At 39.4% G+C, this 15132-nt stretch overlaps 2 protein-coding genes across 2 annotated transcripts; one reads left to right on the top strand and one right to left on the bottom strand.

Annotated features, from left to right (window-relative positions):
* Positions 1 to 812: 812 nt before the first annotated feature.
* On the top strand, positions 813 to 5139 carry LOC143891930 (alcohol dehydrogenase-like). The gene is made up of 10 exons (XM_077396425.1): positions 813 to 991; positions 1566 to 1702; positions 2119 to 2165; positions 3024 to 3349; positions 3443 to 3525; positions 4065 to 4140; positions 4230 to 4291; positions 4380 to 4475; positions 4603 to 4764; positions 4857 to 5139. Exons 1-10 carry the CDS (start codon positions 955 to 957, stop codon positions 4971 to 4973), a joined length of 1143 nt encoding a protein of 380 aa, XP_077252540.1. The 5' UTR covers positions 813 to 954; the 3' UTR covers positions 4974 to 5139.
* Positions 5140 to 6030: 891 nt separating this feature from the next.
* On the bottom strand, positions 6031 to 15047 carry LOC143891928 (Inosine triphosphate pyrophosphatase family protein). The gene is made up of 8 exons (XM_077396421.1): positions 14745 to 15047; positions 13106 to 13170; positions 12842 to 12905; positions 12750 to 12759; positions 12501 to 12532; positions 12288 to 12400; positions 6895 to 6971; positions 6031 to 6778 (listed from the first exon to the last, which is right to left on the bottom strand). Exons 1-8 carry the CDS (start codon positions 14863 to 14865, stop codon positions 6637 to 6639), a joined length of 624 nt encoding a protein of 207 aa, XP_077252536.1. The 5' UTR covers positions 14866 to 15047; the 3' UTR covers positions 6031 to 6636.
* Between the last annotated feature and the right edge of the window lie 85 nt (positions 15048 to 15132).

Here is a 15132-nt window from a genome sequence, read left to right as displayed (position 1 = left end):
TTGTGGGCTTTTGAAAAATGTTTGCATCCACCATATAAGAACCCCACCATAAGATGAACACCCAAAATTAGGGAAGTGATTTGTTCTACTCTTTTACACCTAGGGGTGTAACGTTAAGCCCAAAAGCTCGGCTCGGTTAGGCTCGGCCAGGCTCGCAAGCCTTACCGAGCTTGGGTTATATTAAGTTCACACCCCTCATCTTCCCTGGACAGCCATATATAGTGTAATTTGACTACTTTTTTTACACTATGGGGGGTGGTCCAAGTAACAAATGGGGTTCCTAAAATGAAGTGACATATTTTGCCTCCCCCCTTTCACTCCCTGAACAACCCTTTTAGTGTATATATTAATATATAATATATATATTTAAATATATTAAATTCTTAACGAGCCGAGCCGAGCCTGGCCTAAATCGGGCTCGGCTCGTTAAGCTTAACGAGCCTGGCGAGCCGGCTCGGCTCGGCTCGTTAAGGATTTGAGCCGAGCTTTTTTCGAGCCGAGCTCGAGCGAGCCTCCAAGCCCGAGCCAAAATTGACACCCTTATTTACACTCAAATTTTGTGGGTTGTCCCAGGTAAAAAGAGGGGCCAATAATATCATTTCTCTAGTATGGTATTCTACTATTCTTAGGAGGAAGATGTTGTCGGTGACTCTTAAGAAAGACATCATTATCGTGTTGAAGTAAGCATTTCCTTTTTCCTTGGCTCTCTCTTTTTCTGCATCTGTGTCTGTGGAACTGTTCAATGAACGACACATCAAATCATGTTTAGAGACGCGTCACTTGTGTTTTGGTCCACGTGGTTTTCCTTCCCACTAGCGCAAGCGGTTTTGATCCAAAACCCAGAATCTGGCAATGCCTCTTCTCATTTCATATCCCCTATAAAACTAGAGCAGAGGGCCTTTCCATACCCACCACCCACATTATATTCCTCAACACACATAGAATCTCATAGCCATGTCCACTTTGGCAGGTCGTAGTATTCCTTGCAAAGGTAAGAATTTGAACCAACAAATTGAATCTGTCTTACTGTTTCACTTCTTGGGGTTTCTTTCCCCTTATATTCTGTCCATCTGATGCTCTGGGTTGTTAATTTTTCCATTTCTCTTTCATCTCTTAAATGGGTTTTGGGCGTGTTTGGTACCTAACCGATAAGGCGCCTTAGTCTAGGCCCTTTAAACCTACGGCTGTCTCACACCTAGTCCCATACCCAGGCACGCCCTCCAGGACCATAACCTTCCACCACCATGCTTCCTCATCCGCAGTCCTCTGCAGCCCACTTTATGATGGGTCGCTCCAATGTAGTCCTTTACATAGGTCGCCCTTTCTGCCCTTTCGCTTTGGCTTTTTACGATGTAGCCCTTTTCCAGAGATCACCCCTCCATGACTTCAACCCGGAAGACCTAACCAATATGCTAAAAGCTCGGAGCCGATGGAACTTGATAAGCTAGGTCCTTTAAACCTGTCCCATACCAGGATGGGTTGATTTCTTTCTCATTCAGTTGTTTTAGATATACGATAACAAGTGTGCTATTTAAAATTTGGTTTTTTTTTTTTTTTTGGTGTAGCTGCTGTTGCCTGGGAAGCAGGCAAGCCTCTGGTGATTGAGCAAGTTGAGGTTGCTCCACCACAGGCCATGGAAGTGAGGATCCAGATCAAGTACACTTCCCTTTGCCACACTGATCTCTTTTTCTGGGAGGCCAAGGTAAAAACACCCATTTCTTCTTTGATTTTAATTTCTTAATAACGTAGCCAAATTATCCTTTTCATTAGCTGTCAGAAGCCATTTGCAGATTATCTTTTTATATGTGCTTGAATTATATATTAGAGACTAAAATGTGCTTGAATTATTCTATTGATCTTTGTAGCCTACCCCAACTAGTTTGGGACAAAGGCTTAGTTGAGTTGAATTGAGTTGAATTATATATTAGAGACTAAAATGGAAAAGATCAATGCTTTGTTTCTTTCCATCTGAGTAGTATGTACTTTTCAAATGTCTATACAATGGGGTTTGTAATTTGGTTTGCTCGTCATTTTCCTTAGTTCTTCTGGTTGCCAATTATACCAAGTACAACATTTGGATGTTTTCCTAATTATGAGATTTTGGGTTTCTTTTTTCAGGGCCAGACGCCATTATTTCCTCGCATTTTTGGTCACGAAGCAGCTGGGTATGGAGATTCTACACTTGATGATTTCTTTTCATTAGCCCTGTAGTTTTAATTAATGATGTCTGCTTTAGTGCTGAGATCTTGGGTTTGGGTAATTAAATCTAGAAGAATTGGCTTTTTCAGGATAATTCTGCCAAATAACCATCTCTGTGGATCATAATCCCTAGAATTATAGAATAGCATTAAGGCCCTCTTCGTTTAAGATTACGACAACCGATTGTGAGTCCAAGACCAATTAATAATTGGTTTTACACTCACAATCAGTTGTCATAATTGTAAACGAACAAGGCCTAAGATTTCAGACTTTCATATTTTGCAAGCCTGCTACATATTGTTTTCATAATTATAATATCTTGTCTCTTACATGACACGTTACTAATCACATTAGTTTTTATTCTATGTTACCTGTCAATCATCTGAGTATCAATCACAGACCCAAAAAAGGAAAAGTAAAAAGAAATAACTTCCAATATATACCCAAAGTTGTATTGTGTGCTCTAGGCATCTAGATGGAGAAGGAGCAGTACAGAAAAGGGAGAAAATAACACCAAAACACTAACACAAATGATTATTGAGCACTTGTGTACTACATTGAATTTCCAGTGGTTATAATACAAATTTTTGTATGAAGTTGGCTCTATCACAGTATCACTATCTCTGCACTTGTTCTTAGCCGTCAGCTGCAATTTCGTACAAGGTCCTCTTGGTTGGATGGGTATTACTAATCTCACCTAGACTTAAATTTTATCAAAGTTATGACCTGGCAGACGTGAGACCTGTGTTATTATAGTAACTTTCTTTTCAAGTACCCTCTGAATTAGATCTCGCTGTAGGTAATTTATTCATAAATCTTTATAGGATTGTGGAGAGTGTTGGCGAAGGTGTGACCAGCCTCCAAGTAGGAGACCATGTTCTTCCTGTATTCACAGGGGAGTGCGGGGATTGCCGGCATTGCAAGTCTGAGGAAAGCAATATGTGTGACCTTCTAAGGATAAATACGGACCGTGGAGTAATGCTTAACGACGGTAAATCTCGGTTTTCCATAAATGGAAAACCCATTAATCACTTTGTAGGTACATCCACCTTCAGTGAGTACACGGTTGTCCATTCGGGTTGTCTTGCAAAGATTGATCCTTCAGCACCTCTAGATAAAGTCTGCATCCTCAGTTGTGGTATCACAACAGGTATTTCTTATATAATTTTTGTGGGTTTTGTTGTATATTGGGGCCAATTTCCCCATAAGATCCTTGGTGTTTGTTAACATTCTCAATTTTCAGGTTTGGGGGCTACATTGAATGTGGCTAAACCGAAAAGGGGCTCGACTGTTGCAATCTTTGGGTTGGGAGCCGTAGGCCTTGCGGTAAGTGGAATATGATTCACAATATGTTATTCTGATGCTATTAGTTAAACTTGCATGCCGGCATTGCAAGCCGTAGGCCTTGCCGGCATTAAGTAAGGTTAAATGATGATAACACAAATTGACTCCTTAAGGGAGGGTAGAGTGACATATGCTCAGATGGTACAGCTCCAAATCATAATTAGATAAGCTAGTTGTTGTGGTATTGGATCCCTATTATCCATAGACTCCCCCAAAACACTCATTTCAGTCTCAAATCTGTGTACAACTCAGCAGTGCTAGAACCTTGCCCATCTCTGGCCCACAATCTCATGAGATCAAATTGAGATTTTTCCATAACCAGTTTATTGTTATCATCCTTCTCGAGGTTATGGGATGGAATTAAAGGTTCTCTTAAGCCAAATATTTGTGAGGTGCTTGTCAAACACTAGTCAATTTCCAGATTCTATTGCTATTTTATTTAGATATTACAGAGAGATTTTTTATATCGTACAACATCAGTTTTTAGTTAAACTTGCATGCTATTCTATTTTCAATTACAGGCTGCTGAAGGGGCAAGGATTGCTGGGGCATCCCGAATTATCGGAGTTGACTTGCACGCTGCAAGATTCGAGTTAGGTAATTTCTTATCAAGGGTGTTCTACTTCTGATCAATCCCTGCCATCCAACAACTAATCATCTATTTAACCTCTCTTTTCTTTGTTCAGCCAAGAAGTTTGGTGTCACTGAATATGTGAACCCTAAGGATCATAGCAGACCAGTCCAAGAGGTGGGTTTTTCTCCTTGGTTATCCAAAAACACATTTAAAGGGTTTCTCTAGGTTGTTTACCACTTGACAGTTCTTTCGACATTCGTAGGTAATTGCAGAAATGACCAATGGTGGCGTTGACCGTAGTGTGGAGTGCACCGGCAACACTGATTGCATGATATCCGCATTCGAATGTGTTCACGACGTATGCATCTTTAGGACAAAACCCTTCACTTCTATTGTTAATTCATCCTTGTTTAGCCATTCCACAAAAAAAATATCAAAAAAATCAATCATCATCTGCTTTTAATTCTAATCTTCAACTGGTGTAGGGATGGGGTGTAGCTGTGCTGGTAGGAGTACCAAGTAAGGACGCGGTCTTCATGACTAAACCAATAAATTTGCTAAATGAACGGACGCTTAAGGGGACCTTCTTTGGGAACTATAAGCCTCGAACCGATCTCCCTTCTGTTGTCAACATGTACATGAATAAGGTATGAATTATAGGACGCAAGACAATGTTTTCCTTTACATTTACAGTTTAATGGCAGAACTAAAAGCTTGAGATATTTTACTACAAATGCAGGAATTGGAATTGGATAAGTTCATCACTCATAAACTCCCTTTCTCTGAGATAAACAAGGCCTTTGAGTACATGCTGAAGGGTGAGGGTCTACGATGCATTATTAATATGGAAGAGTAGGGAGTAGAAATGGATGGATTGTGTGTAGAGCATGAAGGGAAGGTCGGGAGTTTCATATATGCAATGCATTTTCCATGGAAATAAAGTAGTAGCAAGTTGTGATTTTCATCTAGTGCTTTATCTAGTTTTTTGAAAACAGGGTACTAAAGCATTGATCATCTGCTTAGTCTGTCTTATATTTCTCTGCCTTCCAGTTTTTTTGCTCTGAGATATCATTTTGGAGTTGCTACCCACTCACTTTGTGCCACAAGGTGTAATTATTCTGGGACCAGTCAATGATCTTCTAAGAGACTTGACCGCTCCCATGCGACATAACTATCCAACAATTTGTTATAATTTAGAGATTATGACCACTCATGTAAACAAATATAGTTGCAACTTGAAGACTTTCTGAAAGAAACTTCACATTTATAAGGTTTTAAATAACATGGGACCTCTTACTATCATATGTGGTTCAAGGGGTTGTCCTGACGTGTTCTGTCAGTCCTGAGGCTCTTGGTGTGCTGGTTTGGTACCTAAACATTAGGCATCGGACCTATTGCGTTTTATCAGCCGTGGGGCTTTTGGCCCATTGGTTAGGTACCAAATGTAGCGTGAGTCATGGAGCCCCATGAAAAGAGCTCTCTGTAAAACCCATCACAAATGGAGCAACTTGTGAAAAGGGCAACAACCAGAGCCTTCATAGAGTAGGTCTGCCAAGGGAAGAGGTTACATGTGAAAAGAGCTACCTAGAAAGTAGAAACAACCACCGGAGTAAAAGTCTCTTGGGATGTCGGATGTGAATGGTGGAATGTTATAATTACAGGTGGTTTTAGGGCCTGCCCTATGTGGCTTTTTTTGGAGCTTTTGGCATATTCATTGGGAACTTAAACCTAAGGTAGCCACCCAAGTTTTCCATTACATGTAGAATAGATTCCTCAAAGTCTGCAAGGACCTGCCATAATACGTCTCATCAGTCCTTGGGCTTCTTTTGGGGCTTTTGGCATATTTTGATTAGGAACCCAAGGCAGCTAAGTACAGTATAGATTCCTCAAATTCTGCAACTAAACAATTTGGATAGCCAAAATCAATGTGATATGAAACTCTTGATATAGGAATATAAATACAATTCTTTTTTTCCAAATTGACTGGTGAATTACCCATGTTGCCACCCAAGGCAATCTGGTCACCCACCACATCAACGGTTCCGATCACTACAATATTAATATACAAGGCTGTAGAGGTTTGTTCTCAAACCTGACAAACAGAAATGGTGAGAGAAGAGTGGGATGCCCATCTTCCTCGGTTCTCTGCTGCCCTATGCAAGTACCAACTTTGCATATTACATGATAAGTCAGGTTCATAAAACATATATTTGGTTCTCAAAGCATGACTAATAAACACCCAGTATCTAAAAGCTCTTGAAACGTTTGTCAGTAATTCAAGGTTTAGCTCTCATTTGTTAGGCAGTGAGGAATCATCTCATCTATAGTAAATTTTATCCTGAAATGGATCAACAATTTCCCTGAAAGGCTTAATTGGGTGCAGCAAAGTGGGGATTTCAACATAGCAAAGTGGCCTTAGACATGACTAACAAACACCCAAATATCTAAAAGGTCTTGAAACAGTTTCTCAGTGATTCAAGGTGCACTTTCCTTTGTTAAGGCAATGTGGAAGTAGTCATCTATGGTAGATTTTCTCCTGAAATGGATCCATAATCTGTCTGAAAGGCGTAGTTGGCTGCAGCAAAATGTGATTTCACCAATGCAAGTGCCTTGGAGCGGTGGGAAATCGTATTCTTTTCTTCCTTCGGCATCTCGGCGTAACTGAAAGACATTTCAAATATCCCCGTGTGAGATTACACAAGCAAATCTACTTAGAATTCACTAAACAATGGAGGCAAGCGTGATTAGAATGCACTAAACAATTCAGGTTTACGTACGTTTGTTGATAGCCGTCGGGTTGGAAGATGGGATCCCATCCGAAATCAGGAGGCCCTCTCGGAGGAACTATACTTCCCTAAAATACCACACATGCCCAGTAGTCAGCTTAGAGAACAGATAATATAGATTCACGAACTTTTCATTTCATCTATCAATTCACAATTATAATGTTTTAAATAAGCTACGGAGCTGCTCAAGTTTCCGCCTCTCAAGTTTACTCATTATAAATAGTATATAATCGATATAAATATGGGGCTACTGATACTCCCGCTACCATGTTTTGATAATGATCCAATGAAGCTGATTTTTGGTACACACCCCATCCATGATGGGGCCTTTCAAATGAATGCTTAGGATCAGCCCAACAATGTGGCCCACCCTTGTTTTATGCTAACGTTAGCAGGAACCCTTTTCTCATATATATATATATATATATATATATAGAGAGAGAGAGAGAGAGAGAGAGAAAACGGTTCCTACACATATGTGTAGAGAGTTCTCTACACACTAGCTTAAAATACAGTGGGGGCCCACATTGTTTGGGTGATCCAAGCCATCCATATATGAGAAAACGGTTCCTACACATATGTGTAGATAAGTTATCTACACACTAGCTTAAAATACAGTGGGGGCCACATTATTTGGGTGATCCAAACCATTCATTTTTAAGGCCCTCACATAGATAGGGTGTCAACAAAAAATCAGATCCATAGGATCATCCTAACCATTCGAACTGTGGAGGCAAAAAATGGACTAATTTGTGAAGGTTTAAAGACATCCATTTTACCTCCACAAATCGTAGGGTTGGGATGATCCTATGGATCTGATTTTTTGTAGACACCCTATCTATGTGAGGGCTTTTAAAATGGATGGCTTGGATCACCCAAACAATGTGGGCCCCCACTGTATTTTAAGCTAGTGTGTAGAGAACTCTCTACACATATGTGTAGGAACCGTTTTCTCATATATATATATATATATATATATATATATATGAGAGAACATTTCCTACACACTTGTGTAGGTAAGTTATCTACACACTACCTTAAAATACAGTGGGGGCCCACATTGTTTAAGTGATTCAAACAATTCATTTGAATGGTCCTCACATAGATAGGGTGACCACAAAAAATCAGATCCATAGGATCATCCCAACCCTACGATTTGTGAAGGTAAAATGGACGTGTATAAACCTTCACAAATTAGTCCATTTTTTGCCTCCATAGTTTGAATGGTTAGGATGATCCTATGGATTTGATTTTTTGTGGACACCCTATCTATGTGAGGACCATTCAAATGAATTGTTTGGATCACCAAAACAATGTGGGCCCCCACTGTATTTTAAGGTAGTGTGTAGGTAACTTACCTACACAAGTGTGTAGGAAATGTTCTCTCTCTCTCTCTCTCTCTCTCTCTCTCTCTCTCTCTCTCTCTCTCTCTCTCTCTCTATATATATATATATATATATATATATATATATATAAGGTGACTCATCCCATTATCAAAACATGGCTTCGCAGATATCAGCCCCTATGTATATTATAAAGAGGAGACAGAAAAGGAGAGGACTTTTAGTCTCTACTTACAAATATGTAGATATTGATGCAAGAAGTTTAATAGCAATTAATATTACATATAGGAGGCTACCCATACGGATAAAGATTTTGTAATGCTTTGAATAGAATAAGGAATGAGCATTGGCAAACCATGGCACTAAAAACACTTACATAGCATCAAAAATATGGACTGCAATGGTTGGGAACATTGATTAGGGATATGAGATTTGCTAATTCACACATTCTGTATGGTTGCATGAATTTTGGCTTTACCATTTATCATAAAGAAGTGAACAATTATATCTAGTCCATCTCCCAACCCATCTCCCACTATATATCCCTTGAATGAATGTGGATTATTGCCTATAGTTTTACCAGACCACTCATGAAAGTAATGATTTAACATAATCTTTGTTCAATTTTTAAAATCGAACTAATCTGCAGTGTTGAGCATTTGACAATCTTTAAAACAAAGCAAGGATTTAGTGGATGTAATCATGAATGAATGCTGTACTATCAGGAGAGTAAAGAGATTTTTTTTTTTTGAAAAGTAACAAACCCATTCATTAAATATGAAAAAAGATTGCACTAAGGGTTGGAGGGGACAAGATGTCCCCACCCATTACATTCCAATAAATAAAAACAGGGCCAGGAGATCACTGTGAAGTGTCTCGTTGCAATTCAAAACAAATAACACAAGATTCGGGTAGCCCAGCTCCTTCTTTGGCGAGTCCATCCGCAACCGAATTTGCCGATCTTCAAAAATATGCGATAGGCGAGGCCTGATTAACTGAATTAAACCATGTATTGAAGCAATCTGCCACGGTCCAATGCGACGACTTGCAGCCCAAGCGATTACATTTGTAGAATCACCCTCAACAATAAGAGGGACGAGGTTGTGCGCCAAGTACCAACGTAAACCAAAAAGAAGTGCCCTTGCCTCCGCCTCATTTGCATCACATATGCCCGCCAGTCCAGAGAGTCATAATCGTATCCCCATTGTCATTTCGAATTACGCCACCGATTCCGGCCAATCCCGGATTCCCGAAAGAGCTTCCATCAAAGTTGAGTTTGAACCACCCCAGCGAGGTTTGTCCGGCGAGAGTATAGAGATTATTTCCAATTAAAGACACTTTTATGTAAATATAGCCTATTTGAACAAGTAGAGTTTGGTGTTTTACCCAACAGTGACTACACTGGTGTTCTAGGATATGCAGCAACCACAAATATATCACATCAGGTAGTTAGACTTAGACACTAAACATTAAGAACTATGTTCCTCCTTGACTATTCCCTCTAGCCAGAGTGAGTCCTTCCAATTTTGAACATATGGCTCAACACTGAAACAAAGTATCACCCATGCTCAGACAGAGGTGGGGCATTAAACTACCTGTTCAAAGTGTTAAAATGAGAATAATTCTATTTGAAAGTGAAATCCATTCGATGAAGTGCCTTTAAGCTGATCTCCCCCATCTTGAAGGGGATATCTTGTGCCAGGAAACTACAAAGGTTTTTAGGTTTTTTATTTCCCTTTTCTTTTTTTGTGAAAGGTAACAGATTTTATTAATGCAAAACAGCGATCATGATACATACATCGGGAACGAGGGGACGATACATACATCAGGAACGAGGTGTCCCCCTAGGTAGGTAGGTTTTCGCTGAATCCGAAAACCTACACACTTAACTCATGATCAGCCAAACCGCCCAACCTCCTCCTGTCACTTAAGGACCTGTACTCGCAACCGCTTCCTTCTCTGCTCCCTCTTTCGCTAACTTGTGTGCTTCGTCATTAGTTGATCGCTTCACTTGAGAAAATTCCGGGCGAAGAATCGAGCAAAGATCTCTTATTTCCAAAATGACGTCCTCCAAACCAAATGGACCAGGTGCCTTGCTCCTTGCCCATGCTAAAACATTTGCAGAACCCCCTGCAATAATTAAAGGCACTTTCATGGATCTTACAAACCATCTTAATCCCCAAAGAAGGGCTCTTGCTTCCGCCTCATTAGAACCACACACCGCTATTACTTCCGCCTCATTAGAAACACACACCCTGGCTGATCCAGAGAAGGATAGTAGCAAACTTCCATTTTCATTATGGAATAATCCTCCAATGCCTGATCTTCCTGGGTTTCCTTTGGAGCTCCCATCAAAATTAAACTTCGCCCAACCAAAAGGGAGAGGGTGCCACCTAAGGGTAAGGGAGATTTTTTTTTCTTAGCCCCTTTTTTTCGTAAGGATATCCCCTATGTTGTATAAGGATCATTCCCCGTGAAACAAGATTGACTTTGGTTTTAGTTACTAACCTCCCAATCTGCCTCTAGTTTCTTTAGATACAGTTATTCCTCTCTTTCCATAAATCCCAAGTCATTGCGAGAGGGACTAATGTCTAAAAGGCCCAACCAGCTGTACCAAAAGGTCCGCTACTGCAATGCAGGATAGTCTTCTTGATAATTCTATGAGAGACCCAATGAATACCGAAATTTTTTATGATAGCCTGCCAAATCTGATGTGCAAATAGGCGGTGCAACAGTACATGGTCCAGTGACTCTTCTTCCTTCTTGCATAAAATGCAATAGTTGGCAAGGTGAAATGATCCTCTTTTAAGCCGATCACAAGTAATAATTTTCTTCTTCGCCACCGTCCACGCGAATGCTGCTATCTGTGGGGCAGCCGCCGATCGCCAAATTCTCTTGTAATATGTGGCAGTCATGTCCTCCCTAACCAACTAGTGAAAAAAAGATTGAACGGGCCAATAGTGTCAAGGAATGCACACTCTATGATCAGGCCTAGACGAAGAACAATAGTGGGGCCCAGGAGACCAAGAAGGAAGGAGATACTATTTATTTCACTATCCTTAAGGTTCCTCCTAAGGCCTCACAAGCCAAATCACCCCACTCTCTCTATATAGTCACACTCTAGCCCCTCTATTTGCCGCTAAAAAGTTATATGTCCATATGTCCCGGAATACGTGGCACAACAAAGACTTTCCTGGCTAAATATCTACCCAAAAACATATTCCCTCTCCTCTTCCCACTCTAAATCTAACTAATGGCTCACACAAGGGTCTAGACACAAAAATGGACATCCATGCACCCAAACATTTTCCTAACACTAGGCCCATTCTCCCCAATGCCACCCATTTTTTTGCCCTATAATTTTGTGCCATAAAGAGTCCTTTTCCTCTCCGTATTTCCAAAGCTATTTTTCCCAAAAATAAAAGCTTTGTTTCTCATTCTTATTCTTTCGATCCTAGAAAACTACACAGGTTTGGCATTCACATCAGTATTTTGTTGATCCAATTAAGAACAAACATTTCATGAAGCAAGAAATGATATTGGTTTCCAAGTGAAAACAAAGGTTCTATCTATAAAATGAATTTTTTATGTCCCCCGTGAGTTCAACCGAAAGAACCATTTCCATTTGGAATTCCACGTGTAACCCTCTCCCCTGAGCCTTGCAAAATCCCACTCTTTAATCTACAACAAGGAGCCTCAAAAGCATGGGAGCTAAATTACTACTTGGAAGCAAAATGAAAGGTGACTGTAATTTGTGCTTCCATCATGTAGTTAATATCCAAATTCGCAGCATTGAAACAAATGTCTCGCATTTCTTTTTTGATGGAATTTGTAAGATTAATAATATATTATTCTAAGTTTTATTTCCATGAATTCGATTATGATTGTGCAGTATAGTTGCTGAAAACACAAATCTGTCTTTCTTTTTTTTGAAAAAAAAAAAAACAACTCAAAACAGACGAAGCAACATATTGGTCTCAGTCTCTCAGATGTATCCTCAATTGTACTCAAGAATGTGCATTTAAAACAAAAACTGTGTACCTGAGTTTTTCCAATAAATGATATTGGATCAGCATTTGGTCCAAGAGCAAGAGAAAAAACACACATTGCATAAGCTGATTTGTCATCATAAGCCTTCAAGATATTGTTAAGGCCTGAAACGGCAAACAGAAAGAGAGGAGAAATATTAAACGAACACAAAACATTCTAAAAGTTGAAAAAAAAAGAAAAGAGAGAGAATGTGAAAGTTAAAACCTTCATGACCAATCTTCTGCAGAAACCACTTGCTGGTTTATCATGGTATTAGAAACAGCCAAAAAAAAACAGGAATCTCAGAATTTATACTAAAGATATCTGAAAATGATTAGGGGAGAAAAAATAAAAGCAAAAGCAAGGAAGCAATGAATAAACTGCTATATCAGATCAGCTAGATAAACAATGGCGTCAAGAAATATACAGAGAACAAAACTTCACCTTGACCACAAGGGCAGAATTAAAACTTACATGTAAGGTCCTGCAATAGTTTAAACAATAGGTGACAATCAAATACAATGTTAGAGAAGAATAAATAGGAAGAGAAGAAAATAGGCAGATACCTGGAAGACCATTAAGAGCATTAAAACAAAGGCAAGTGTCCTCAACGAGCACAGGTCCATTTACCTTTGAAGAGAAAAGTAAAAATATTATATTATTATACTTGATTGCATAGCATTATGAATACAGTCATAGCATACGAGATATTCTAATATTACACAATTCTGGTTTAATTTTCTACGTACACCAAATCTAATATTACATGGAAGAACACTGAACAATTAGCCAAACTGCAACAATCAATCAACAATGAGGACGTGAAATACCTCCTTTACAGCCAAACGAGCCTTTTCTTTGGAAATCTCTTCAGGCTCTCCTTGCAGTTCAGGCACTGGAACAGACATTAAAGTTAAAGATAAAGATTTAAATCAGATAAGTAATATGCCTAAGGAAAAAGAAAACAAAAATATTTTATAGTGTTACAAATTCTATTAACCGTACACCCTGCGGAATAAAAGAAAAATGAATGAGGGCCATCAGACAATACAAGCATGTGATAGACATAAATAACATTAAACTGAAAGGTGAGATTGAAAATTTATGCCAATAAGAGCTGCAGTTCAGAGGAGAGACACAAAAATTAAAAATAAATAAACAAAAATTACGTGAATGACTTGGATATATTTGCTAATTTGGCCTTATTTGCATGCTGACAGATTCTTCACTGACTACTTAAAGTACGCAGGCCTTGACTACTTTAAGAGCCCGAATTTGGTGAAGGAAGGCTTTATTCTGTAGGATGATATCAAAATGGAATAACTCAGTTATGTTTATGTAGCCATGTGCTAGATAAGAAAGGGATTTCTCCGAAAAGGAAAAGGGGGATAAGAAGCCTAGGGGAGGAGAATCCTGTCCTAGAAGAAAAGGAAAGAATACATACAGAAGAGAGAGATCAAAAAGGAGAGAATCAAGCTACAAAATGATATTCCACGAAAACAGATTCATCTTCAATGAGAGTCGAGTTATAAGTCAGTGGATTTTTATCTTATGCCTTGTTAATTTTTAATTGGAAAATAATAGTTATGCACTAATAAACATCCTCCCGGCACACACATGTGGGCTCCACAAGCACCTGTTAAGATTGCTTTCATTAGGTATTCCTTTGGTCAGCAGAGTTAGAAGGTCTATGTCACCATTCTCGAAGATACTTTTCCTTTTCAATCTATGGGTGAACACCTACTATCATCACTCACCGTGCTCACCCTTGCCATGGACATGCCTCTACCCTGTCTGCATGTCTCCTCCTCTTGGAATGCTGTACACCCACCTAAAAAAAATCTCTTTTATGGACTAAATCAAGGTTCTCAGAGCTGATTTGCTAAATTTTTGTTTGCCCTTCACCTTGCTGGATTCAAGCAAGCAATCTGCTGCTAATTATTTTTTGTTTATATCCACGTATGGTTTTGCCATTACTGTTATCCTTGTGTATGCTGACGACATTATCGTTACTAAGAACAATTATGTAACTATCAAAGCTTTGAAGGCCTTTCTTCACATTGGGGATCTTGGGATCTTAAAATATTTTCTTGGCATCAAGGTTGCCCGTTCAACAAAAGGCATTTTTTTTTGTCTGAATGAAAATACACATTAGAATTTCTTGATGATACCAGGTTTCTTTCTACTCAAAATCTCAAAGTCTCCTCCATTGCTGGTGCTCTCTTGGCTAATCCTACTTCCTATAGATACATGCATTGCCAGTCGATCGATTTATCTCGACTGAATATTGTCTACTTGGTTACTGTGTCTTTGTTGATGATAGTTAGATTCGTTGGAAGAGTAAGAATAAATGTAGGGTTTCCATTTTAAGAAACGTAATAGTAGAAGAGATTAAAAGGAAAAGGTAAATCTATAGACTATAGAGATGATAATGAGAGAGAAAGAGAGGAAAGTGTAGTGGGACATTACAATCGAGCTTGAGAGATTGGAAGGGGATAGAGGGGCCCAATATGGCTCGTACTTCTTCCAGCTTCTTCGCGTTTCCAGTCACGAAGGTCACTGGGCGCGACACAGCCAAACCCGATACCATTTTCACCCAAATCTTCCTGCTTTCCCTTCCTTCCTTCCTTCCTTCCTTCTACCTCACCACCACAACACAAAACTAGTAGGGTCTAAAAATAGGGCACCCTGTTAGAAAGAGAACAGAGACAACTTTTAGGGCAAGCTTTGGCACGCAGGATTTTTCTTTCCCCCGGTTTAACGTTCTCTGTTAACTTTTTAAAGGTAGTTACAGGGGGTGAATTTATCCTAGTTGAAACCTTTCTCACGGAAAACGTTAAAAGTGCCGTCAAAGAGG

Source organism: Tasmannia lanceolata, unplaced genomic scaffold, assembly GCF_043159265.1.
Source record: "Tasmannia lanceolata isolate RefF3 unplaced genomic scaffold, GAP_Taslan_0.1 ptg000015l, whole genome shotgun sequence".
Classification (NCBI taxonomy): domain Eukaryota; kingdom Viridiplantae; phylum Streptophyta; class Magnoliopsida; order Canellales; family Winteraceae; genus Tasmannia; species Tasmannia lanceolata.
The sequence above is the reverse complement of the archived record's forward strand: the minus strand, read 5'-3'. Positions and strand labels throughout refer to the sequence as shown.